The 26,247-nt window shown below is 52.7% G+C and overlaps 1 protein-coding gene across 7 annotated transcripts in view; it reads right to left on the bottom strand.

Moving 5' to 3' along the window:
* Window positions 1-26,247, bottom strand: part of PPFIA1 (PTPRF interacting protein alpha 1) — a 78,443-nt gene that overhangs the window by 26,792 nt on the left and 25,404 nt on the right. For 5 of the 7 annotated variants that reach the window (XM_055580571.1, XM_055580569.1, XM_055580567.1 and 2 more), the window contains exons 3-16: window positions 19,528-19,629; window positions 18,898-19,062; window positions 18,142-18,216; window positions 17,666-17,767; window positions 17,235-17,456; window positions 15,416-15,562; window positions 13,930-14,064; window positions 12,718-12,801; window positions 9,963-10,094; window positions 8,654-8,716; window positions 7,644-7,723; window positions 5,333-5,468; window positions 2,397-2,620; window positions 444-675 (exon numbers count right to left, since the gene is read on the bottom strand). In XM_055580571.1, coding sequence (XP_055436546.1) covers window positions 444-675; window positions 2,397-2,620; window positions 5,333-5,468; window positions 7,644-7,723; window positions 8,654-8,716; window positions 9,963-10,094; window positions 12,718-12,801; window positions 13,930-14,064; window positions 15,416-15,562; window positions 17,235-17,456; window positions 17,666-17,767; window positions 18,142-18,216; window positions 18,898-19,062; window positions 19,528-19,629 — 1,899 coding nt within the window. Of the gene's footprint in view, window positions 1-443; window positions 676-2,396; window positions 2,621-5,332; window positions 5,469-7,643; window positions 7,724-8,653; window positions 8,717-9,962; window positions 10,095-12,717; window positions 12,802-13,060; window positions 13,136-13,929; window positions 14,065-15,415; window positions 15,563-17,234; window positions 17,457-17,665; window positions 17,768-18,141; window positions 18,217-18,897; window positions 19,063-19,527; window positions 19,630-26,247 lie in introns of all 7 variants that reach the window. The other 2 variants (XM_055580573.1, XM_055580572.1) reach the window with 2 other exon arrangements.

The following is a 26,247-nucleotide window of genomic DNA, read 5'->3' on the forward strand; positions in this document are numbered from 1 at the left end:
AAGCAGACCAGTGTAGATTCTTGGTTTTGTTCCCACCGCATGCCCTGCACCGTGCAACCAAGCATCCCCAGTGGAAAATGTGCTGCACGGCTTTCACACGCCATGAGAGCTGCCTATGGCTACTTTCACAAAGCTGTCTGCTCCCTGAGAACAGAAACTTCCCTGCAGCTGCTGTGCCCAGCACAGGCCAGGCCCAACGTTACAGAGGCAGGCTCTGGCTGATGACGTGCTAAGCCAGTCGTCCAAATACCAAGACTAATTTGTCGCTGTGCGATTACGGAATGATTAAAGACTAGCCAGTTTTAAAAATCTTAGACCTCTGAGCATAGCAAAAATGTACCTGATTTTCTTCTGGGTAAAAAGAGAAAAAACAAAAAACAAACAGAAAAAGGAAAACCAGGCTGCTGGGGGAGGGACGTGGCACGGAGGAAGCAGACACGTACCAGAGTCATGATGCCCAGCCGATCTACTTCCCGCGCCGGGCTGTGTGGCATCCTTCGGGGCGTGGAGCGCCCGCTGCTGGGCGGGGAGGAGCCGGCCAGCGAGGAGGCGGGATACGGGGGGATGGAGCTCATTGATCTAAAACGACCAAGGTTGTCTAAGCTCCCGCTGCCCACCCTGCTCTCGATCTCCTCCGCCCGCTGCTCCGTGTTCTCCTTTTCCTCTTGGATCAACCTAAAATAGAACAAAACCCATCACCTGCCTTTGTCAGCAGAGGAACGTTATCTGGACAACAAATTTGGGGCTTGCATACTGTCACGATTAGCAAATTCCAGGAACAGTTGTTCAATTAAGATCTCAGCAAAAAGGTTCAACCTTCCCTCTTTTGAATATTGTCTAACTTAGAATAGCTTATCACTGAGCCTTACAAAGGGGCCCCTGTTCATTCACGTTTGATTTTCCTTCTTTACTCTAACATTCTGACGGGGCCTGGGCGGCGACTCTCTCCCTGTGAGGAGATACCTGAAGTTGACAACCTTTACCTTCCCTGTTCTCAGGGCAGAGATGCATGTCGGTGCCTCAAGTCTTTTCCACTGGGAATTGGGAACTCTGATCATCAAAACAGCGATTCACGAACAAGCTGGAGTTCCTAAACACAAGTCTCCAGACCAGATGAAGGGCTGAGTTGATCTCTTTTTTTAAAGTTGTATTTGGACAAATGCATCACTTGACTGAGTTCTCTGGATTCACGTCAATTGTGCTGCATTAACCTACGATTCACGGTTTCTGCTCTTCTCGCCTAATGTGTCGCAGATGATTTTATACAGCCGTTTAAATACTCGATTATGCAAATAAAATGATTTTCATATTACAATACAAGGTTCTTACAGGTTGTAAGCTCTCCAGTTTCATTTCTACTTCCTCATCCTGAGAGTTTTTCACTGTGGATAATAAGTTGATGGACACAATTTACCACTTACATCAAGTCAACTTGTTGCATAAGGGAAAATCACTTTTACCTGACAATATGCTGTAAAAATACAAATATTAACACATAACCGTTGCATATTTCCTGTGGGGATGGGGAAGCAGCTCTCCGAGTGCACCTGTGCTCTAGCTCGGCCCACGGGCCGTCCGTCTACGCGTCAGAAGCGCGGGTGGCACCACCTGCATTTGCTGGTTGCCACTCACCCCCCTGCCCTCCCCCGTGCCCCCTGCACTCGGCCGACAGGATCGGGCATCTCGGCCTGGCTGACATGACAAGCACCATCTGAGCAGCAGCTCTGCCAGGTCCCGCGCAGGCTCACCGGCCTGCGGCCGCTCTGAACACACACTGGGGAGAGGGGCACAGCTGTGTGGCACCGGGTAGGCCTCGGGGCCCCCAGCCACCCGGCTGCACCCAGACCCGAGGCCCCCTGCTCAGCACGAGGCAGGCCTTTGGAGTCTATCCTGCTTCTAAATTGTTGTAACCGCCAAGACGGCGTCTAAAGAAAACGCCTTAAACGCACTGATGAGAAAACGCAAGCACGTGTCCGCGGGCCGCTGCCCTACAACAAGCCCATTTTCACACTGTGTTAACCTAGAAAGGAAGATGCAGATCCGAGTGGGAATCTGCCAGCCCCCCAGACCCCAGCTTTCTGTTCCAGGTCGCTTTTCACCAGAACGTGGGGGGCGCTGAGGGACGCAGGAGGGAGCACGGGCCGCAGGGGACATCGCCTCGGCACCTTGCCCACCTTGGGGCTCAGAGCTTGGGGGGCACCCCGGGGCCCCCACACAGAGTGCTGCCAGCACACCGTGGACAGAACACCCCGCTGACCGAGCTCTATAATCAAGGGCCATCTCGGAACCGAAAACGCGTGAAGCAGACCTGAGGTCCGTTTTCTTCCTGTGGAACACTCAGACTTCTCTGAAGACAAGACAGGTCCTCAGAACAGCTGAGTTTCGGGCACACCCACCGGATCTCTTTGTTGATGGCGTCCAGCTGCTCTTGAAGCATCATGGCCAGAGTCTGGGCATCGGCCTGCCCGCTGGGCGACAGCAGAGCGGCTGAGCTGAAGAGGGCATCCCTGTCGCCCTCGCCGTCAGACACGTCCACGTCGCTCTCGAACGCCTGGGCCACGTTGGCCAGCACGCTGGCCTGCTGTGCGCGCTCCCAGTCCTGCTCGTTCAGCGTCTGCACCTGCACGCGAGAGGACCACAGCTCGTCAGCGACATTCAGGGCGGCTCACGGGAATCAGGAATGGAACCCAAGTTTACATGGAAGCCCTGACTGTGGATAAACGGGTCATGCTTATTAGCCACTGCCATCTCTTAAGCGAGCGGTACTGAAGAAACGGGCAGGAGGAGAATCCAGTTCTTAAACGGCCTGGTGACATTCAGGTCTTAGCGTGGACGGGAGGCAATCCTATGAGGTTATTCACAAGGATGGGCTGATGGGAGTCAGAGACAAAAACCGAAAATTAAAAAAATACATCCATCAGCCAGGCTGAAGGAAAAGAAGAAAAAGACATCCTTCAGCTCTGCAGCCGCCGACCACCTCGGCGGTCATCACTGGTACTAGTTCACCGGGGAGCGCAGTCCTCGCGGGTTCCCAGCCCTCCGTTTCCAGGCTGCTCTGAGCATGCACAGACGGGGGTGAGCGGGGGCTGCCGGGGGACAGGAGGGCCAGCCCCCACGCTCTCCTCCCTGGGTGCAGGCACTCAGGCTGTCCTGGGGGACGGCCCCTCACACCACAAGGCAGCTCTGTCATCAGGGACACACAGAGAGTGCCTGCTGGGCCCCGTGCTGCCTGCCCCCTCCCACAGCTCACACCCTTCTCTGCCTACAGGTTCACCCCTAACAGCCCGGGCAGCACGTCCTCTCCCTTCTCCTGCCTTAAAATCACACCAAGGGAACCAGCAGATTCCTCCTCCAGGGCTCCCTGCAGCGCTCACCACGGGTCTCTGAGAGCTCCCCAGGAGCGGCCTCTACTGACCCCCTCCCCGCCCAGTCTCTGCAAGCAGGTGGTGTGCCCACCCCACAGGGCAGCTCCTGGGGGCTCCGAGGACCCCATGTTAGCAAGCCTCCTCCCCACCCGCCCAGCATGTCTCTCCCTCGGCTCCAGGCCCCGCCTTCCCTGGGGCTCTTCCTCAGTCCCTTGAGCTCTTCTGAACCTCAGAAAGTGGGGCGCCCGGCTCTACCCTTGCATCCCATCTCTCTCCATGGGAACCTGCCTGGTGACTTTATCTTGTTCATGCCTTTAAATACCATCTGCATGCCCGCAACCCCAGTCCACCTCGAGTTGAGTGAGTCCTCTCCCGGATGCAGGCTGGAACACTCAGCTGCTGACCCGACACGTCCCCTGGACAGGCCCGTCCACCTCCACAGGGCGGAGGCTGGCTCTGAGCTCCTGCCCGGCAGGCCTCCTCACCACAGGAAACAGGCTCCGGCCTCGAGCTGCTCAGGCCTGAGCCCGGGTCCTCCCTGATGCGGCCCGCTCTCTCCCTTGTCCCCACTGGTTGACACGACCCTTTATCTATCTCCGAGTGGCTACTTCTCTTCCTGCCTCTGTGTCTCTGGTTCAAGGTCACCCTTCTGGTGTCACCTCGCTGGCCACCCTGTTCACACACGATCGTCCCCTCCCCCTCAGACAACTCGGGCACTCTGGTCTCCTTTCCCTGCTCATTACTGTCCTTCAGGCTGCGTGGGTTTAGAAAGGGGTCCACAAATTCTTCCATCCTCCTCCCTTCAAGAAGCAGAGGGCGCAACTCCTGCTCAGCCCCTGAGCGAGGCAGGACTTTGCACCTCACTCTCGCAAACAGAAGGGAAGGTGTGCGGCCTCGAGACCGGGGTGCGAAAGGCCCCGGGCTACACCTTGAGCTCTTGGTCTCAGAGTGTGTTCCGAGGAAAGCCAGGCCTTGAAGAGGTCCACACGGCAGGCAGGGACCTGGGCCTGTCCCCAGCAGCCAGGTGAGTCTGAAAGCCTGCCATCCGGCCCCAGGGGCCTTCCTGTGTCTGCGCCCTCAGGAAGCTGAGTCAGGCCCGCCTGCGGCAGTGCACGGGAGCTGTGGGCTGTGAGCTGCTCCCTGCGAAGTCACCAAGCTCTGCAGTGATTTGTTACGTAGCAGTGGATAAAGAACGCACACGGATTTTAAGTCCCTGCTGGAGTCCTAGTTCCGACAACGTCTGGCCTAAACTAGCTGCCCACTGAATGTGGAAGCTCAAAACACAGAGACATATGAAAAACACACGCCATGAACAAGGCGAAAATGTGAAGGTGCTTAAACCAGTCCATTCTGAAGGAGATCAGCCCTGGGATTTCTCTGGAGGGAATGATGCTGAAGCTGAAACTCCAGTACTTTGGCCACCTCATGCGAAGAGTTGACTCATTGAAAAAGACTCTGATGCTGGGAGGGGTTGGGGGCAGGAGGAGAAGGGGACGACAGAGGATGAGATGGCTGGATGGCATCACTGACTCAATGGACATGAGTCTGAGTGAACTCCGGGAGATGGTGATGGACAGGGAGGCCTGGCGTGCTGCGATTCATGGGGTCGCAGAGTCGGACACGACTGAGCGACTGAACTGAACTGAAACTTCCAACAAGAATCTTCTCACTAAAACGTGAGGCATGTGTGGATCCATTCACTCATAGGACGATTTCAAAACTGTGCTAGTTAGTACTGCGCGGGGCCTCACAGGAAGCCACATGTTATCAACTGGTTCTTTAAAAAAAAAATTAAACATGCCTTAAAAGTAAACTCTTAGCCAGGAAAACAAAAATGGGAAGACGTAAAGCGATCTATCAACACTTGGTTGCAAAACCACATCAGGACCACAGTGTGAGGGGGCAGGGGCCTCACAAAGTGCCCACCAGGGACAGGCGGGGGCGGGGGGTGGGGGGGGGGTCCTCGCCTTGGACGGCTCGTCGCGCAGCGCTGCCAGCCGGCCTTTCTGGGGGCGCCGCAGGACCGCCGCGCCGCCAAAGGAGTCTGCTGGCCCGTCAGCCACAGGGAACCTGAAGTCTGGGACGCTGCCCAGGTGTGGTCGGCTAGAACACACAGGAAAGAAGAGTGCTGTTAGGAGAAAAGAGAGCTCACTCTGTCAGTCAAGCCAGAGCCTGTCAATTTGGAAAACTGGCAATTTCACAGAAAAGGGGGCCCCGGGGCAGGCTCTGCCCTCCTGGCTCCAACAGCAGCAGCAGGCCGCCCACTGCCCTGCGAACACTCAGGTCTCAGCGCCGCCAGCTGGGAAGCTCCCATGGAGAAGGCAGTGCTAAGGCGAGGGTGTGGCTGGCTGCCCAGCGCTTGGGGCCTCGGTTCCCCGTGGACCTGCCCTTAGGTCCTGGGGCAGGGCTGCACCTCCTCCGCTAGCTCCTGGGCACCCACACCCCCTCCGGCCCGTGCCTGCTCTGCCCTCCACCTCCCGCATGACATCCATGGACCACAAACACCTGTCTCCCTGGAACACTGTCTGCACCGCTCTCAGCACTTCTAACAGCGCCTCAGACAGCCCACGGCACACAGCCCTCGGACCCACAGCTCGGAGCTGAGCCGCACAGGTGTTTCCCAGGAGACGCAAGTCTGGAATCTCCCTGAGCCACACCTGCTTCCCTCCCATCTCCCCTCCCTCCTAATGGACCCGCTCCTTTCTCTGCTCAACTCCTACCGCAGCACACCTGGGAAGCGGGTGGAAGCTACGACACAGTCCTGCTTGGGACCGTGCACACTCGCGGGTCCTCTGCAGGCCACAAGGCCTCCGGGCTGGGTCACCCCTCACTATCACCTCCCAGTCCCCTCGCAGAGTGCAGCCTCCATCGCTCTCCCCCTCCTCACCCGAGGCTCTTTCCTCCGGGAGAAGGTCTCAGAGACAAGGTGAGCAATTCCACTGGGAGGTCCTGCCAAATACACTGAGCCCGCCCTGCCCCTGAGCCAGGCTTCAGTCCCCACTCCCCCCGCCACCGCCCCGCTCCCCCGAGCCAGCCCGCCCTCCCCGCAAGCCCAGCCCCAAGGCCCCACCTGTGCTGCCGAGTCACTGACCCCTCGAGAGCTGCCTCCTGGAAACACCCCTCCCTCGCCCAGCCTCTGCAGGCCCCCGTCTTCAGAGCACAGCGGCCCCTCCTGCCCCGCGCCTGCCTCCTCTTCTCGTCTCTCACTCTCACTGACACGCAGGGGACTGGTGACCAGGCTTCTCCCTCTGAACCTGCAACCGCGCCAGGCCTTCGGGTCCCAGCACCAGCGCCCTCCTTGTTGCCCAAAGCCCCCAGAGCAGGAGGCCGTGTCCACCTCCTCTTCCTCCACTGTCCGCAGTCCTCCTCACACTCGCAGCTTCCACGGTGGGAGCAGGGGGTTTCCCCGACAGCAGCAGGTCCTCACCCTGGAGGAGCTCTGCGGGCAAGGCTGGCCATGTCCCCCACCCGTCCCGCAGGGCACGTGCTCCCCTTGAACTCCACCCGCCGTGGTTTCGGACACAGGGCCAGTTTCTGGCTCTGCCTTTGTTTGCAATGATATCCCTTTTCTCTAGAAGGCGGCTGGGCGGGGGCCCTAGACCGCGAGGATCCTGTAAGCACACAAATGCAGAAATATGCATGTGGGCTCCAGTCTCCTAAGTCAGGATTCAAGCAGGAGTCGATTTCCTACAGATGAATGAATGTCACCAGTTAAGCACTTTAATAACCTCTGCTAAAGTTTAACTCTCACTTGTGACCATTTTCCATGAAGAAGCCAAAGAAAAAAAATCTAAATACTTAGTAACAATTACTGCCCCTATAACAAGGAGTAAGAAAAAATCAGGATGCTCAGTAATCTGCTTGTCTCATTCACAAGCCAGGTGATTGCTCCCATCGCAGCCAACAGCAAGTCATGTCTCAGTCCCCATTCACGTAAAAAAGACTACAGGTCAGTAACCTTCTGCGACTCTTCAGAAACATCAGTGTCCCAGTCTGTCAGGCCCCTCAAATGAATACGCCCACATATCAGCTGGTCGGTCCCCACTTCCCAGCCTCTGCCTGTGGTTTTGAGTGCTGTCAATAGTGTGACCACCACTCTCCCTGGTACCAAGTTCCACCCTAAGGAACGATGCTTGTCTCTTCCCTCTCGCTGGCCACGAAGCTACAGGCTCCTTGAGGTGTGACCATGAGCGACACCCAGTCATACTGTCCACACACCAGACAGGCCCTTGTCCCACTCGACAGCGCTGAGGGGAGCTGCCCGGGGGGGCGCCCTACCCGTGGTGGAGGGGAGCCCCTCGCAGCCTCGTCTGGTCCAGTTCGGCTCTCAGGGTTTCCAGATTTACAATCAGCTGGTCCTACGAAAAAGCAAACGACACAGGCTGCACCGCTTGCTTTCCGGATGTAAAGTGACTTGCACCAAAATGTGCACAACAGGTTACGTGAGTAGGTATCAACTCCCAACATTTTAATTCTGAGAAAATGTTCTCTAAGAGTCCCATAGCAAGTATAAACTCTCAGAACAATGTTAAACCTTGTAAACCATAATGAGTAGGAAGTTCCATCTCAGGTGTAGAAAAGCTTCTGGAGGAAACGTGGCAAGCCATCACCAGCGATGACGTCAGAGAGAAGCTGGACTTGGGGCGGGGGTTGGGAGGGCAGGACTGACTCTGTTGCCCTCGCTCCTCTCATTGCTTTAAACCATCTCCATGGAGCTCACACTCACTCATTCCTCCGCACCCCACTTCACTTCCTCACGGGGTAAAACAAGTCACATGGGTCAAGTTTCCGAGTCACTCAACTCAACCCAGCAGCTCTGTGCTGTTGGCCACGGCAGTCACGTGCCTCGTGCGGCCACGGAGCGCGAGACAGGCCGGTGCAAAGCTCGATGTGGAAATCACACAGGAGATTTCAAGACTCACTGTGAAAAACAGAACATCAAGTAGCCCGTTCGTTTTTAGGATATTTTAGACTGTGTATGTGGCTGGTATTATCTTTCTGACGGACAGCACTGTCCACGTGAAAGGCTCATGCTTTGTTCAGCTTTCGAGTGAACCCAGAAAGGACTATTCAGGATTCTGAACCACACAAGATGGCCACACTCTAAATCCACCTATAATGCAAATACATTCAGCGTTCAAAACCAGAAACGCTGTACACGACGCAGCAGTGGACAAGCCGTGAAGAAAATGGAACGGGACTCCCGCTACGCAGCTGCAGCAGTTCAGATGGGTCCCAGCTCAATCCCGCTCTTACCGAACTTCTGAGCGATTCAGACATTCAAGTACCTTGTCGTTTTGCATTTCTTCTAATTGCTTTTTCGCATTTTCAACTTCCCGTAGGAGAGAATTCTGAAAAAGATACACAGAGTGCTTTAGTGTCAATTCTTACAGATGCCGCGTGGACCGCGGGACAGCTACACCCCTGTCTGAAAGCGTAAAGCCCCTCGGGATGGGTGGCGGGCCTCACGCCCAGTGTGAGGTGCCAGCACGAGGCCACATGACAGCTTTTAACACTGACTTGTACACAGACAATCTTCTCCTTCCCCAACTGATCTTCTAGATACAAGGAGGCCAGCTCCTTGGGGACTTGCTTTCAGCTTTTGCAGTTCAGTGGTCACTCAGGAAATTGGTGCAGGTTTCACATGCAAACTTCAAACCCAAGACACAACTATCCCCACCTCAGCGCTGGCCTACAGGCCAGGGTGAAGCGAGGGCCTTCCCTGTGTGGACCCTAGTGAAGTGTGTGTCTCATCTTGGGTTTTGTGGGGGAAAACGTGCCGCAGGACTTGTAGTGACCACTGGCCTCTCTCAGACAAGTGTTGCCCAAGCGCCGACCTCGGGGAAGGTTCTGGGCCTCGTTCTGGGCCTCGTCTCTAGGGCACTGGTACAGCTGGGACAGGTTTTCACCAAACCTGAACCACAGTGTCGCCCACTGAGCTGCTCTGGTAGAGGTTCTCAGACATTTCCCAAAGCAGATGAAAAGAGAGAAGGCTGGAATTGGAATATGAGAATGCTTGCTTTTAGCTGATTCAATCTTTTGTATCACATTATATAAAAGCTACTGAACTAAACTTATTGATTTGGCCGCGTCGGGCCTCGGCTGCATCACGCGGGGTTCCTTTGTCGTGCTCACCCCGCGGCACTCGGGATCTTAGCTCCCCAAACACGGATGGAACCTGCAACCCTGAGCTTGCAAGGCAGACTCTCAACCACCAGACCGCCAGGAAAGCCCCAGAAATAAACTTCTAAGAAAGAAACGAAGGGATGAGGGTGGACCTAGAAGAAAGTTCTAGCACTGCAGCTGGTAATGTCGGGGCCATCGCTGCATCCGGCTCACTGACGCTTTCTATTAAGGACTGTGGGCACACGGCTACGTCTGTTCCTTTACACGCTGCCTGTGGATGCTGTCACACTTACTGAGTAGCATGAAATAATTGCTCCTCAATTATTCGTACCCAGTAAAGACACTCACTGTGGGGCCCTCTATGGAAACAGTTTTCCAACTCCTGTCCTGGAGATTCCCCGAGGCTCCCCCCACAAACCAGGCCGGGCGGGCCAGACGCCTCTTGGTAAAGCGGCTGCAGGGCCGGCCCACCTTATCCTCCAGAGCAGCCATTCTCTCCTTCAGATGGAGCTGAAGTCTCTCGTTCGACTCGGACAGAAGCTTATCCACGGTATCTGACAGGCGTTTGTTGTGTTCTTCATTCATTTTTTCTCTCTGCCTTGCCTAAAACAGGAAAACAAAAACTCATCAACGTCAAGCACAAGCTCGGTCATTACTGTAAAAGCACCGGGGAGCCGCGACGTGAGCGGCCTGCGCCCCGGTTCCCGAGGCGGCCCCCTCCCACGGCCACCTCTGGTGGGCTCGAGCATCACCAGAGCAGACGGGCAGGTGCAGAGGGAGGCAGGGACTTCACTGGTCAAAGGTCACTCCCAACGCTTCTGTTTGGCAGAGCACCTGGGGACCTTACTGTCGGGGCTCGGGGAGCAAGCAGATTTACACTCAGAATCAAGCAGACTTTAAAGGGGATCAGCTTACACACATGTTGGTGGAGGAATTTCCCAATATGTAAACAGAAGCCTGAGTCTGGATTAAGGGGGTGAAATGAATTCAATTTATAAAGCAAAAGGTGAGAAAATTCATTTTGGAAAAAAGAGAGTGGAGACAGACTTTCACATGTTTCTTTACATCCAACATCACTTGACTTCTTTGTAATGACTGCTGTTGTTCAGTTGCTCAGTCGTGTCTCACTCTGTGACCCCATGGACTGCAGCACGCCAGGCTTCCCTGCCCTTCACTACCTCCCAGAGGTTGCTCAGACTCACATCCACTGAGTCGGTGATGCCATCCAACCGTCTCATCCTCTGTTGTACCTTCTCCTCCTGCCCTCAATCTTTCCCAGCATCAGGGTCTTTTCCAATAAGTCAGTTCTTTGCATCAGGTATTGGAAAAAGTATTGGCCAAAGTATTGGAACTTCAGCTTTAGCATCAGTCCTTCCAATGAATATTCAGCACTGATTTCCTTTAGGATTGATTGGTTTGATCTCCATGAAGTCCAGGGGACTCTCAAGAGTCTTCTCCAATACCGCAGTTCAAAAGCATCAATTCTTTGGCACTCAGCCTTCTTTATGGTCCAACTCTCACATCCACACATGACTACCGGAAAAACCACAGCTTTAACTAGGTGGACCTTTGACGGCAAAGTCATGCCTCTGCTTTTTAATATGCTGTCTAGATTGGTCATAGCTTTTCTTCCAATGATAATTCATATTCAGTTCAGTTCAGTTGCTCAGTCTTGTCTGACTGTGTGACCCCATGCACTGCAGCATGCCAGGCTTCCCTGCCCATCACCAACTCCCAGAACTTGCTCAAATTCATGTCCATTGAGTTGGTGATGCCATCCAACCATCTCATCCTCTGTCATCCACTCTCTTCCGGCCTTCAATCTTTCCCAGCTATGATAATTCATATTAAAAAACTAGAAGTTATTACCTCAAGCAATTTTTAAATGTGAAAACAAAGTGGGCAAGTCTGTGTTTTATAAAATGAACATCAATTGCATGGTTTGAAAAAAAGCTGTTTTAGGACCCACTGTATAAAAAAAAAAATGGAGAGAAGACAAAAGAATGATATGTTTGAGACTGGCCCTGTGTTGGAAATTGCTGAAGCTAACTGATAGGTCACGGGTATTTATTATACTACTCCTTCCACTTTTGGGCGTGTTTGAAGTTTTCTATGATAACAAATTAAAAAAAAATTATTTTCTGTTAAAACAGAGCCTTCTCCAGCAACACAATTCAAAAGCATCAGTTCTTTAGCGTTCAGTCTTCTTTATGGTCCAACTCTCACATCCATATATGACTACTGTAAAAAAAAGATAGCTTTGACTATATGGACCTTTGTCAGCAAAGTGATGTCTCTGCTTTTTAATATGCTGTCTAGGTTTGTTATAGCTTTCCAAGGAGCAAGCATTTTTTAATCTCATGGCTGCAGTCACCGTCTGCAATGATTTTTGAGCCCAAGAAAATAAAACCTGTCACAGATTCCACATTAATGCATCGGCATTCAAATACTTTTAAAGCAAAATAAAAGTTTACTTTGAATTGGCTTAGTCATAAACAGCATCTCGATCTCAACAGCCTCGAGCAGCAGTTCTGAAAGTAAGGAAGTGCACCCCTGATCGGGAGACGTTGAGCTCTCTGCCGAGGCGGGGAGGGCGCCTCACTGCGGGTCTCATGATGGGAGTCAGAACCACTGCGCCCTGGGAGCCCGCCTGTGAGGCTCTGCAGGCCAGACCCAAGAACACAGGTGCGGTGGGGACAGTACTGACGCCTGAGGCTGGACCTGGGACCGCCTTCCATTTCCTGGATGGTCCACATCACCGTGTGGCCAACCCCTCTGGGAAACCTCTCTCAGGACTCGGTGATGCAAGCCTCCATGGTCACCCTTTCCTGATGCGCCTTCTGTCGCGGCGCAGCTGCAGTCCTCCTCCTGCCCAGGAGCAGCCTCCTCTGAGGCAAGCAGGCCGCACACATGGGTGCCATGCCTTCGGCTTCCTGGGGCCCCGGGCTGGCACCTCAGGTTTGTCTGAGGGGCACTCTAGAGGCCACCTGTACCCTGAGAAGCTCCCCCGACTGGCTGCTCAGAGCAACAAGCAGCCTCCTTGGATGTGGGGGTCCCCTGGCCCCTGCCCACTGCCTATGGGCGACCACCTCTGGCCCTGCTCCTGAGGAGGCGGGTGCCCGGGTCAGCAGATGGGGCCACACACGCACACACTCGGCAGCAGAGACGGGAGCGGCGGAGAAAGGTGGTGCCGGCCCAGACGCAGCCTCCCCGTCAGCACACGCACCCGCTGCAGCTCCTGGTTCTTCTCCTCCAGCTGGGCCTCCATCTGCCGCAGCCTCTCCTCGATGTTGCCGTGTCTCTCTTCCGCCTGTCGGCCAAGAACAGGGTCAGTTCCGCTCGCAGCGCCCCGTCCTGACGGCACGTGGGCTGTGACCACAGGGGCGGCAAGCGGGCCATGCTCTATGCGGACCATGGGCCCCGGGTTCGCGGGAGGCCGCCCGCACGCCTGCTCACGCCGCCCGCGTGGCTTTGCGTGTGACACGTGGGTGACGGAAGGACTGCGTGTGGCGAGCCAGCGCGGGCAGCAGGCAGCGGCAAGCGCGGGACGCGCGAGGCACACGCTCTACCTTCCTAAGCTGGGAGGTAAGTTCGAACAGTTTAGCCTCCTTAGTGGCAGAGCTTCCGGAAGACAAAAGGTCCGACTACAAGGCCGACCGGGGACAGACAGCAGAGATGCCGGGGGAAAGGAGAAACCAAGCCTTGAGAGGAAGATCACAGGCAGAAGGGCGCCCCCTGGCGGCTGTTAGTGACCCTGCTCTGGAAGGGTCTCCGAGCACCCGACACCCGCGACCGGAGGGCCCCTCACCCACTCCGGGCAACGCCCCCGACAGCCGCCCCAGCACGGGCCCTGCCAGACTCTCCATGCCCAGCCAGTGCCCACTGGCAGCACAGGGCAACACCTTTCCCGCCAGAAGGACAGGGTGGCTGGCTGGCTGGCAGTGGGGATGATGCCCCCAACAGTGCCACACCTCCGGGAGGCAGCCTCTCACCCGCAGGCTCCCGAGGACGGCGAGCTGGGAGTGGGGCCCCAAGACTTAAGAGTCTCCTAAACAAGAATGGGATTTTCCTAGGTCTGCGAAGAACTATCCTGCTAAGTTTTTGAGCGGCTGACTGACTGAACTCTAAGCAGCAGTGACTCGGAGCTGAAGCGTCCTGGAGACACACAGAACATGGGACAAAACGGAGGGAGATTAACGTAGGGATGACACAGAAGCAGGGACTGTCCGACACTCCGGGAGTGCTCCCATCTCAGACAGGCAGCACGACCCCCGCGTCTGCACTCCTGCCTGGACTGAGCGGCAGGGGCAGGGGCACGGTGGCACAGCACGGGAACAGGCCCTCCCCGCGCCCGCCCCCCACCCCGCGGACCCAGAGCAGCCCCCTGGAGAGCACGGCCACCTCTGCGTGTGCCCGGCCCCGCGGCCCAGAGCAGCACCTTGGAGAGCGCAGCCACCCTCTGCGCCAGCTCGGCCTCCACCTCGGGCAGCGTCTCCGCCCTCCGCAGCGTCTGCTGCAGCTTCTGCTCCGCCAGCTCCAGGCGCTCCTGCAACTGCCGGTTTTTATCCTCTGTCTACAAAGGGAGAGCAGAGTCGCTGAGACAAAACCCGAACGCACGTGTCTACTGGATTAGCTCTGCTTCGGCACCTGCGTCACGGTAAATCTTCTCTCAGTGTTCCTAGGCTTAGTCTCATTGGGCAGAATACCTCCCGCCAGAGTATTTGCTTTTCCTAAACGTCCCCAAACAAGTCTTTAAAAAAAAAAAGTTCTTGTATGTTAAAGATCAGTTTTCTATAGAAGCTTATTCATTCTTGTTGACAAGGGAAGAAGGGTTCAGTACTGACCCTTCTTAAAACGTCACCAGAATCATCATTTGAAGGGAACCCTACTGACCACAGATGGCCACGGGCATGTGAGCCAAAATATGGCTTTCATCTCCTCTGAAATACAGACCTGCTAAGAGTGTGCCTGGTGAAATGCCGGTCAACTGATACTTGTGAATGCATGATTATTCTTTTACAAGATCTTATTAGTCTGAAAAACTTTCAACGTAGAAAGTTTAGACAGATTCTTTTTTAAAAAAGAAAAAAAAATTTAAATTATCTATAAGCTCAGGTTCCTGAGAGTTTAACATTTGTTTCTAAGCAGCTTTCTTATTTCTTCTGTGTGTGTTACTATTCTATGTACATACACAAACAATACGACATGCTTTAAAACCCTCAGAAAACAACAGCATATGGTATAGGGTATTTTCTGATCTGCCTTTTACAGCCATTACTTTGTATATCGTAACGCTCTTAATTAGCATTCCACATCATACATTTCAATGGCTTTTTAGTATTTTATTTTTGTGTTGGGGCCAATGATACCCTTTGCAACACACCAGACCGACTCACTTTGCTTTGAAAGCCAGATTTGGTTCTCCTGGTTAAGTCCTGATTATCTGAGACCACACAGGAACAGGAGCAAGTAAGGCTCACCAAACCACAGGAGGTGCACACCCTAATCAGACCGGAGCTCTAACCCTGCCTTTTGTCACAGTGACCCCAGTTACCAGCAGGCAGCCAGCTGCTGTGAAGTTCCCTGCCGCTCTTGCTCTTTCAGTAAAAACACTAATAAACCAACCGATTCACGTTCAAGTAAAACAAAAGAGTCAGGAGTGGAATTCCACAAAATGGTTAAACCAAGTCCCAAACAATTCACACCTGTAAGTTGCAGTCACCCCCAATTTTTAAAAACTGTATTTCATTCCAGTACAGCTGATTTACCACGATGTACATCCACACTTTCAACACAGCATTTTAGGGTCGTAAGAACGTTACACTGGGACTCGATTCCCAATGTGGGAACCTCATGAAAAGGCCTTTAGCTTCCTCGGTGGCGCACCACTGCATAAGTGAGACACAGTCCATAAAGGCCGTTACCTGTCGGTGCACAGAATCCTTATTTGCGATTTCATTTTCAAGTTTATCATTGAGGTCATGCACAGAGGTGGCTTCGCGCTGTGCAGCGAGGTAGCGTTTCTCAAGGGTAGTGATTCTCTCCTCCATGTCCTCCTTCTGGGCCATGGCCTACACCGGGCATTGCAGAGGAGAAAAGGTAAGTCATCATGGAACGCTCCGACACACTTAAGAGTAAAACAGCTGGGCTAAATCCTAACTTTCTAATCAAACATAAAGTTAGCGTCCTCAAGACTAAAGTCCTAGACACGGCAGTTTTCCCTGACGTGAGCAAAAACGTGCCTACCTCAAACGTCACATTTGCCACGATTGGCACCCATCTGTCTTAACGTTCTCTCTGGCCACTCGGTTTACCAAGCTTCTTTTCTACATAATAAACCCAAACAGCAAACAAAAAGCATACTAAACTACCCTGTTATTGCAAGAATTCCAGGAGGGAAGGTATCTGGCATGAAGTCAGGACCTCTGTCTGCTACACCGTACAGGTGGCCTTGACCCAGAACAGGGAGGGACCTTCAACATATCCAACGGGGAGCTCTGAGGCTCGTTTCCTCGGGTAAAAGTTGGAAAAATCTCATGCAATTTCCTCAGAATTAAAGTAAGAATATTAACGAGCGTAAAGAGAGATCAGAGTGTAACACAACTGGAAGCAGCCTTCTCAAGCCTAGTTCTTCTGAAGCAGAGTTACACCACGTGTATGAAGCACTCAGACCAGGACCAGAACTTGCTGCTGGTGCAACTCCTGTCTGCCAGCTCAAAATCCATTTCAGGTCCCTCCGTAGTTACTAAGTAACCAATGTTGGCAAAGTCTGAACATTAAAACTGAAAGGTCTTAAAAACGCTTTTTCCAGAATTTTCTCTACGTATTAAACTCTGCCACCTAATCTCCTCCTGTTGCCAAAGAATAGTGTGAATAGGTTATACAAACACGTGCACATATTTCTGTTTCGAGTTCTCACACGGCATCACTCACACCAAGCTACTAAACAAGTCCGCCTGCTGTACCACGTGTTGGAGGGGTCTCTCTGAGACCGTCTCACGGGGGAGGGGGGCAGGGTGGGCGCTGTCTGTCTGTGTACAAAGGAGAGGCGAGGCGAGGCTCACAGGGGGAGGCCTGAGCCCCCAGCACTCTCCTGTTTTCACAGTGACCGCTAGGTAGCTTCTCATAACTCATGACACCCGCAGACACGACCGCAAGGAACATCATGATTCCACATGGTCACACAGCTCGGGCCTGAGGGTCTGAGGGTGAGGAGTAACACATACTCACTGCTGATACCACGCGTAAAATCGGCCCTAGCGTACAGCACAGGGAGCGCTACTCCGTGCTCTGTGGTGAAGTAAATGGGTAGGAAATCCAAAAAAGAGGAACACGTGTGTGTGTGTGCATATACACACACACCACTGATTCACTTTGCTGTACAGCAGAAATTGACACAGCAGTGTAAAGCAACTATATGCCAATAAATGAACGAATGAATGAATGAATTTTTAAAAAAGGAACACACTGGGCCCCCTAGAACTTGTAGAAACGCAGAGTCCACACCCCGGGTGCAGCACAGTGCCAAGGCCACCCTCGTGTCGGTCCACTGCCAACGGACCGCCCGGACCAGGCCTCTTCTGCCCCAGAGCCCACGACGCAGAGGCAGGGAGGCAGCCAGCCGCAGTTCCGCAGGTGCTCTGTCTGCTCTTGCTCACACAGCCACCGCAAGGCTGAGACCACCGGGAGAACAAGGGACCCACGTTCCACCGCAGGACAACAGACACAGCCGCCGTCACTCACTTCGCGGACGTCCCGCTGCAGTTTCGTGTTCACTTCCTCGGACTTGATGAGGTCCTTTCTTGCCGTGTCCAGGTCCTCCTCCAGCTCCGTCACGTGGGCAGAAAGGGATGCCAGGCGCTCCTTCATCTGGCTCTGCTCCCGTGACTGCTTGTCGATGACTTCCTGGAGCTCCATCACCTTGGCCAGGTCTTCCTCGTGGCTCAGAGAGCCGTCGGAGGATCTCTAAGGGGGAAAGGAAGCCTTAGGCGGCCATGTTTCAGGAGGGAGGGAACACAGCACTTCAGGCAATCGGTGAGGTCAACACTGCCTTCTGCACTCTAGGAACTCACAGGACCCTCACGGCCACTCAGACCTACATGGTGCATTGGTGAGAGGTCCCGACAGCCCCGCACAGACTGGAACCATGACAGAGCGCGAGACTGAGGACTTGCCTTTCCATTGGCGCTCGGCACGCTTTCCTGCTCGTGATTTACATCAAGCACCCCGTCTGTTAGTACCTTTTTCTGGTTATTCTGCTCTTTAAGAATCATCAGCTGAAACCAAAAAATTGAAGGAGAGTAAAGAAATAAGTAAACACAGCAAAACTCTACTTGGAAAAACTCAAGTCTAAACTGAAAACACAACATAAAAAGAAAATATGTGGTGATGCTATCCATCCCAAATAGAGCCAGGTGATTAGAGTCAGAATTTGTCTTCTACTGGACAAAGGGGTACTTAAGGGATCCTGCAGCTCTGAGCCACAAGTCTAGTTTACTAGTCATTAAAATAACCCAGGTGGGCGGGTCCTCAGTCAGAAAGATAAATAACATGTGATGCCCACCACTACGGCCTTCATTCTTTTTTTATAATGAAGGGATAAAAGTGACAAACCCTTCGCTGAAATTACACGATGACTGATGAGGCTCACCTCTTTGTGTGTGGCGCCCAGTTCTTCTTCTAACAAACTACACCTTTCGAGCGCTACTCGCAATCGCTCTCTCACCTGAAATGAAAGGGGCCGAGTCACTGAGTTGCCGTGTGTGTGCATGTCAGTGCCCTTCTCACCGTACACGCACCCCGATACACGCTACTGCCACAGAGCACCTTTAATGTCTCTCATTGATCTTAAGGTCAAGACAACCTGCTTGTTAACAGCTTTCAATTCTAAGTTTGAGAGAACAAAATGTTATCCTAAATTAATTTCATTACCCAGCTTTTAACTGCAAATTGATATACAAAATATAATAAATCTTGAAATATTTATGCCAACTAATACTTTTTAACTGGGGGCTTCCCAGGTGGCTCAGTGGTAAAGAATCCACCTGCCAATACAAGAAGAGATCAGGTTCGATTCCTGGGTCAGGAAGGTCCCCCGGAGTAGAAGATGGCCACCCACTCCACTATCCTTGCCTGGGAAGTCCCGTGAAGAGAGGAGAGTGGTGGGCTACAGTCCACAGGGTCGCAAAGACTCGGACATGACTGAGCATGTACGCAAGCAACGCTTTTTAACCATATAGAACTCTGACTTCTTACAGAAAAAACGTATTTACAAGAATACAAGACGCTCAACTTGTTACACAAACAAGTGAGCTAGTTTTCAAGTCAACTAGTTACACAAACACGGGCGCCGTCCACCTAACAAGGCAGCAGGTGTGCAGATCCAGGAGGGCCGGGTGGCTGGTACCTTCTCGTCCAGGGCCTTGTGGTGCTCGAAGAGCGACTTCAGCGCCTTGAGCACCTCCACCTCGCTGGACACGCCGGCCGGGGACTGCGCCTGCCGCTTGACCACCGTCATCCGCAGGGACCGCTCGTGCCGGGAGACCAGGCACTCCAGGTGCTCCAGCAGCAGCTGCAGGGCGGGGCCAGAGCAGCGCCTTCAGCCTCACACTTGAATTTGGGGCCAATAACTCCTCTTAGCCTCACGCTAAGACCAAAACTGTGCTAAGGCAAGTCGGAATCCCGCCAGTTCAGTCTAAAGTTAGACTGGACTTCCCTGGTGGCCCAGCAGTTAAGACTCCACACTTCTGCAGGGGTCATGGGTTTAATCCCCACTTGGGGAACTAAGATCCCACATAAAGTGAAGCGTGGACCAAAATGTTAAGAGAAACCCCCCTCAAATGTACTAAAATTACATTAGCTCTCATCATAAATTTGAAGCAAGGTATGAGAACCCTGAACTGATCCACCCCGGGCCACTCAGTGGGAAAATGTGGAAAATGGGTTGAAAACCAGACAGAGTTTAAAGACAGCAACACGGAGCCCAGCGGTGACCCCCGAGGGGCGAATGTCAACACGTGAGAATCCCCCTACTGACCCTGGTGTTGTTCCTTTCCGCTTTCAGCTCAGCGATTTCTTCTTCTCTTTCAAGAAGCTGCTCCCTGCATACATTTAGTTCTTTAGTAAGTGCTGCAAACTCCTAGAAAACAGTTAAATGAGTAAGTAACTAAATGTAAACACAAATTAAAAGGGAGAGTGAGAATCTGAAGACTCACCCTGTCAAGCTTCTCCAGGCTCCACACAAAGGATCTCCCTGCCCCTCCAGAGGGTCCGCTGGGTCCGCTGACCCCAAGACCACACAGACCACCACTACTCAGACCGGCCTTCAGCCGCCACCTCGACCTGGCAGGCCCGTGCCAGGGGAGAACCCGGAACCCAAGCCTGCCTTCTCCAGACCCAGGGAAGTCTGAGATACTTTCCTAAACATAAATCCTAACAACAAAGTGGATAAAGAGATTCTTAAACGACACACAGACAAGAGACCCGGAACCTCTGGGGAGAGTGGCCGCCAGGCTGTGGAGTGTTCCTCTGGGAAAAGAGGCTGATGGCAGCCCAAGGCCACCTGTTAGCCTGACTCCACTGAAGTCACCCGTTCAATCAACTGGTTAAAATGTTCAATTCATGTTACACGTATTTTATCACAATTTACGCACATGTGCAGACACACACACAGAGCTCTTTGGAGACAAGGTGGCTTCTAAGAGCATGGATCAGCTACAGAATGTGAACAGCCCTTCACGCCAGGATTTCAGCGCAGACCGGCAAACACAAAGCTCCAGTCCCGCTGGGGAGAAGCAATCCAGCGTGTCCTCACACCGGACAGACTGCCCACACGGCACGGGCACTGGGCATCATGGCTGGGAAGTGGGCAGGGAGGGGAGCCACAGGGACTAGGTCTCCTCTCCATGGCCCCCCAGGAGCGAGGGAAGGAAGCAGGCGCTGTTCTCCAAGAGGGGGGTGTCTATGGGAAGAGCAGGCTTTGGAGGGAGCGCTAACCGTCCAGTTTCAGACAAGCTGAATCTGAGACGCACTCAGGCCTTCAAGCGGCAGTGTCAAGTCCAGAGCCTCCCAGTCTGGAGTCCTAGGAGACACAGGCCAAGATGAGACAGAGCAGCGAGGTGCCGAGTGTGGGCGAGAAGAGCTGAGGTTTGAGCCCAGCGAGAAGTCACTGCTGGGTGGCTGGGAAACAAGAGGTGCCGGCCAGGGAGGCTGCGGGAGGCCAGGAGGGAAGGGGACCATCTTGGGCGTCAGGAGCCCTGGGAGGAGCAGCCACAGAGTCAACGGGTGCCAGGAGAAGGAGTCAGCTGACTGGTCAGTAGAGGGTCTGCTGACGTGGAGGCCAACGGTGGCCGGGACCACAGCAGGTCAGAAGCCCTGGCAGGGTCGAAAGCCCAGTGGACAGAGGATGGGGGGGGCAGGGAGCACAGGCTCGCTCTCATGGGACTCTGCAGTCAAGCGCTGAAGGCAATCAGGCAACAGTTACAGGAGACGCAGGGTCAGAAGAGCCCTCTTAGAGGATACGCTGGGGCTCGCAGGCTGATGGCGGGGGTCCGGGGCGGGGTGGGAGCTGAGCGGGCAGAGGGCGCCTTTCCCGGGCACACAGCTCGCCCATGGTCAGCGGACAGGCGGTCAGATGCATGGGCCCAGATCCAGATGAACAGTGAGCTGGTGGGGGGGCTTTCTGGACGTCCTCGTTTCATCTCTTCCAATTTCACTGAGAAAACTGATGCCTCTGCACTGAGCAGCAGGGCGGGTGCGACACTGGGGAGGGCAGGAAGCAGCCATCACGGAGCAGGCTGGGACGCCCGGACCGTGGCCATGGGCCTTCGAGTAGACTGCAGGCCGCATGGACGGGGAACTGCCGACAGGAGCAGGTTTCCGCCAGGTGAGAGAGATGTGCGTGTGTGTCTTTCTGTGCGTGTGGGAAAGGCTGGAGAGGCTGCGATGCTAGTGGACCGTGGCGTTTCAGCGGGGAAGACAACAGGGGAGCCGCGGAAGGGCGAAAGGCCAGACATCGTGGGGGGCGCGGCGAGCAGGCCCAGGCTTCCAATGAAGAGACCCTTCTCCACATTCCCGCCAGCTCCCTTTTCCTTAACCTGTTCATCAGCAGGCGCGAGCCTGTATCTTTTACACACAGTTTCCCTAAGTTTCTCCTAATAGCGCCAAACTGTCTCCACGCACCTATGAAGAGGCTGCTTAATTCCCATCGTTTTGGCTGAACACAAGTGCTTCCTACAATGAGTCCAACGGCTAAAACCATTCTACGAAATACCGCTTTGAATACAGTAGAAAACAAACGTGTAGAACTCCACAATTATTTTTACTCCTTAAAGAAAAACTCTTCTCTTTGCTCAAAAGAATTCAACTGAAAAAAGTACCAGAGCAAATTAAACTTAGGAGTTTAGATAAACACGAGACAGGAAATTCCAAAGTTTAAGATTCCAAAAGCATGTTCATATGTACACTGCATTTGTATTATTTTTGCAGGAAAAACTAGTAGAGCCTGAATAAATTCCAAATATGTGCAATAAGTGATCTGCACTATTTCTATGATAGGAACCTAACTGTCAGCATCCAAATTTTTTTCTCTTTAGGAAAAAATGTTTGTTTAAAAAATACTGTAAGCCAGTTAAAACTGACATTCTCTTTACTGTAATTAAAGTTTGAAGTTCACTCTTTGAAAGTGAACAGATACAACAGTCATTGGAATATTTTCAGGTTAAAATGGTAAGTCTGTGCAACACAGATGTGCATTTCCATTTGACATTTTCTAGGATTGAGACCAGGGAAAACAATATCCAACCATTAACGTCAGTTTTAAAAACCTGATTTCCCATAATGTGTTAAAATTCCAATACTCATCATTTCTGGCTCTGGACAACAGGATCAGGTTACTCGAACCAAACAGGACTGATCAAAGTCCACGATCAAGCTGATTTTACAGTAAGTCCTACAGATGGGATGCAACATTTGGCTCCTGAAGTGATGACCGTGCTCTTCCCAGACACCGCAGGAGGACTCGGGGTGTGGGGGAGAGCGGCAGGAACGGTCAGAGTCCACCTCATGGATGGGGTCCCAAACCCTTCCCTTCTGCCCACATCCGTGTGCTTCCCCGATCAGCCCACGTCACAGTTCCACACCTCATCTCTGTAATCTCCATCAACAGTTCTGTTTTTTAATTACTTATCATTTGTGCTAACCTGCTGAGAAAAGAATACAGCTCCACTGGAGGCAGCAGGTGTACGTCCTCTTAGTGGAGGGACGCGGTTGTAATAAAGGATGGAAACGGGGTCTGATTCTCAGGAAACCAAGACGAACACCTGAAAGCTGACTTGCAGAGCTCACTCAGATAATCTACCAGCCGCAGCTATGGGGCGCCGCTGCTGCTGCCAAGTCGCGTCAGTCGTGTCCGACTCTGTGTGACCCCAGAGAGCAGCCCACCAGGCTCCCCCGTCCCTGGGATTCTCCAGGCAAGAACACTGGCGTGGGTTGCCATTTCCTTCTCCAATGCATGAAAGTGAAAAGTGAAAGTGAAGTCGCTCAGTCGTGTCCGACTCCTCGAGACCCCATGGACTGCAGCCTACCAGGCTCCTCCGTCCCTGGGATTTTCCAGGCAAGAGTACTATAGTCAGCTGTAAAAGCAGATTAAATTCTGAATTAAAAGATAATTAGAGGTTTATACATTCAAATGAACCAGCAAATTACTATTTGAAACTCCAATGTATTGATTAAAAGTTGCTTAGAAAGGTTATGTGTAACTATTTTTATTGTGACCTAATGATGGGAGGAGGACAGAGGGACACTAGACAGAAAAAGACCAACTTGACACCTGTGCAAAATATGAGTCACAAGTTCACGAGACTTATTTAAAGTCATCAATGTGATAGCACTGGATTTTCAATCACTGACTATTTGCAAGCAGAGAAAAATGCATAAGCAGTTCAAAGGTCCCAATACATGTGATTTATCTTTTCTTATTTCTAAGAATTGTTGTTTAGTCGCTCAGTCGTGTCTGACTCTTTGCGACCACATGGACTGTAGCACGCCAGGCTTCCCTGTCCTTCACCATCTCCCAGTTTGTTCAAACTCATGTCCATTGAGTCGGTGATGCCATCCAACCATCTCATCCTCTGTTGCCCCCTTCTCCTCCTCCCATCAATCCTTCCCAGCATTAGGGTCTTTTCCAACGAGTCGGCTTCGCATCAGGTGGCCAAAGTACTGGAGCTTCAGTTTTGGCATCAGTCCTTTCAATGAATATTCAGGGTTTCTAAGAATAGAGACTGATAAAACTTATGCTCATACATAGCACTTGGCAATTAAGTAATGCAGATTGTATACTCTGAACCTAAAAACATGGAGCAGAGCAGTACTGCAATGTGACCTCAATTTGGTTAAGAGCAAACACAATCTTTTATATATATATTCTTATACATATTTGCATAAGAATGTACATATTTCTTATATAAGAAACACAGATGGATACACACCAAACTGCTATGCAGATTATCCGCTGTGGTTGGGAAAGTAGGCTGTTTTAAGAAACAAGAAAACAGGGACTTCCCTAGCGGTCCCACTGTTGCTGCTTGGGGCCTGGGTTTGATCCCTGGTGGGGGAACTAAGATCCCACAAGCTCACGGCACGGCCACAGACAAATAAATAAGTAAAGCAAAAGAATGAAATTAACAGTCCAACTCACACACACACACCCCAACGGCCAATCCTCACTTCTTTTTTTCCTTTAAACAACATTAAACTGCAGGGCACAAGCAGAGCAGGGACCACAAGCGTGGCAGTCCAGACTCTCCTCCCACCCGTGTCTCAGTCCCGCGGCGCCCCTGCCCTCCCGGAGCCACTGCACAGGGGCCCTGGCCTCGTGGGCTCCTCGCTCACCCGCCGCCCTCCAGGGGAGCAGCTGACCCCATCTTCCTGCTCTCTTCCCCCTTGCTCTGGTCACTTGTTCTCTGCTCAGAACCGCTGTGTTCCTGGGGCTCCGTCCGAGGGCCCCTGTTCTCCCTACATACGCGGTGCCCATCTGACCTGTGTCAGGCTTCAGCCCTAGGCTGGGCAACCATCCATCAGGCCCCTGCGCATCTCCACGCGGCTGTTTTAAGGGTCTTCCTCATCTCCCTCATGGCCCCTCGGAGCAACCACATGGTCCCCGCCCCGCCCCCAAGTGGGCCAGCTGCCGGCACTGCTGAGGCTGCTGACCAGACCTCCACCCGAAGCTCCCAGACCACGTGCTGCCGCCTCCTCAGCCTGGGCCACTGTGCCCTGCCCCCCAAGAAACCCTGACCCATCAGAAGTCACTGCCCGTCACCCCTTCCCTCCAACCTCTGGCAGCCACTAGTCTGCTTTCTGTCTCCAGGACCCTCCTGTTCTGGACATCTCACACAGACCAACATGTACGTTTGTCCTTCGGGATGTGGCTTCCTCCCCTCAGTGTAAGGTTCTCAGGGTTCACACATAGTACCGTGTGGGCCACCGCATCACTCATTTTCACGGCTGGGTAATGATTCATCACGTGGATGCAGAACATTCTGTTTACCCGCTCAACTGTTAGTGGACGTCTGGGTTGCTCTCGCTCTCTAACTATGAGGCTGGTACCAAAGTAACTGCAGTTTTGGATCGTGAATGTTAAATCATTGCAACTAGGCTCAAACACACATTTATTACTCAAAACAGGAACCATTACAATCAACATTTTTGCCAATGAGAAGTAAGTCTGTTTACTCCTGAAGGGTAAAAATCCATGCTCTGGGATTCGACCAACTCTTGGAAAGCATTTTCTGCCTCCTGCTGGCTGTGGAAGCGTTTTGCCTGTAAAATGTTGTTGAGACGCCTGAAGAACTGGCAGCTGGCTGGCGACAGGTCAGGTGAATATGGTGGATGAAGCAACACTTCGCAGCCCTCTCTGTTCAGCTTCTGCAGCGTTGGTTCCGCGACGTGCAGCCGGGCACTGTGGTGGAGAAGAACAGGGCCCGTTCTGTTGACGAACGCCAGCTGCAGGGGTTGCAGCTTTAGGTGCATCTCATTGATTCGCTGAGCATACTGCTCAGAGGTGATGGTTTCACCAGGATTCAGAAAGCTGCAGGGGATCAGATGGGCAGCAGACCACCAATCAGTGACCATGCTCTTTTTTTGGAACAAGTTTGGCTTTGGGAAGTACTTTTGAGCTTATCAGGCCAACCGCTGAGCTGGTCTTTGCCAGTTGTATAAAATCCACGTTTCATCGTACTTTACAATCCGATCGAGAAATGGTTGTTGTTGTGAAGGATAAGAGAAGACAACACTTCAAAATTATTATTATTTTTTAAATTTTTGGTCAGCTCATGAGGCACCCACTTATCAAGCCTTTCCACCTTTCCAATTTTACTTCAAATGCCAAACAACTGTAGAATGGTCGACATCGACTTCAATGACAACTTCTCAAGTAGTTATAAGAGGATTAGATTCGATGATGCTCTCCACTGGTCGTTGTCAAGTTCGGCCACTAGGCTCATCCTCAAGGCGCTCGTCTGGTTCACAGACTTCCTGAACCACCACTAACAGCAGCAGTGACGGCGGGAGCAGTGGAAGGGGGCTGAGGATGGAGCGCGCGCACGCACGCACGCACGCACGCACGGAGCAGGGACACAGGCACACTGTCTGCTCTCCCACACCACAGCTAGCTAAAGCTAGCGTTTCTTGCATATGTATGTATATATGGATGCCAACTAACACATCCATTTCCCCTCCCTTTTCTAGAGTTAAGGACATA

This window comes from Bubalus kerabau, chromosome 5 (genome assembly GCF_029407905.1).
Source record: "Bubalus kerabau isolate K-KA32 ecotype Philippines breed swamp buffalo chromosome 5, PCC_UOA_SB_1v2, whole genome shotgun sequence".
NCBI classification, from domain to species: Eukaryota; Metazoa; Chordata; class Mammalia; order Artiodactyla; family Bovidae; genus Bubalus; species Bubalus kerabau.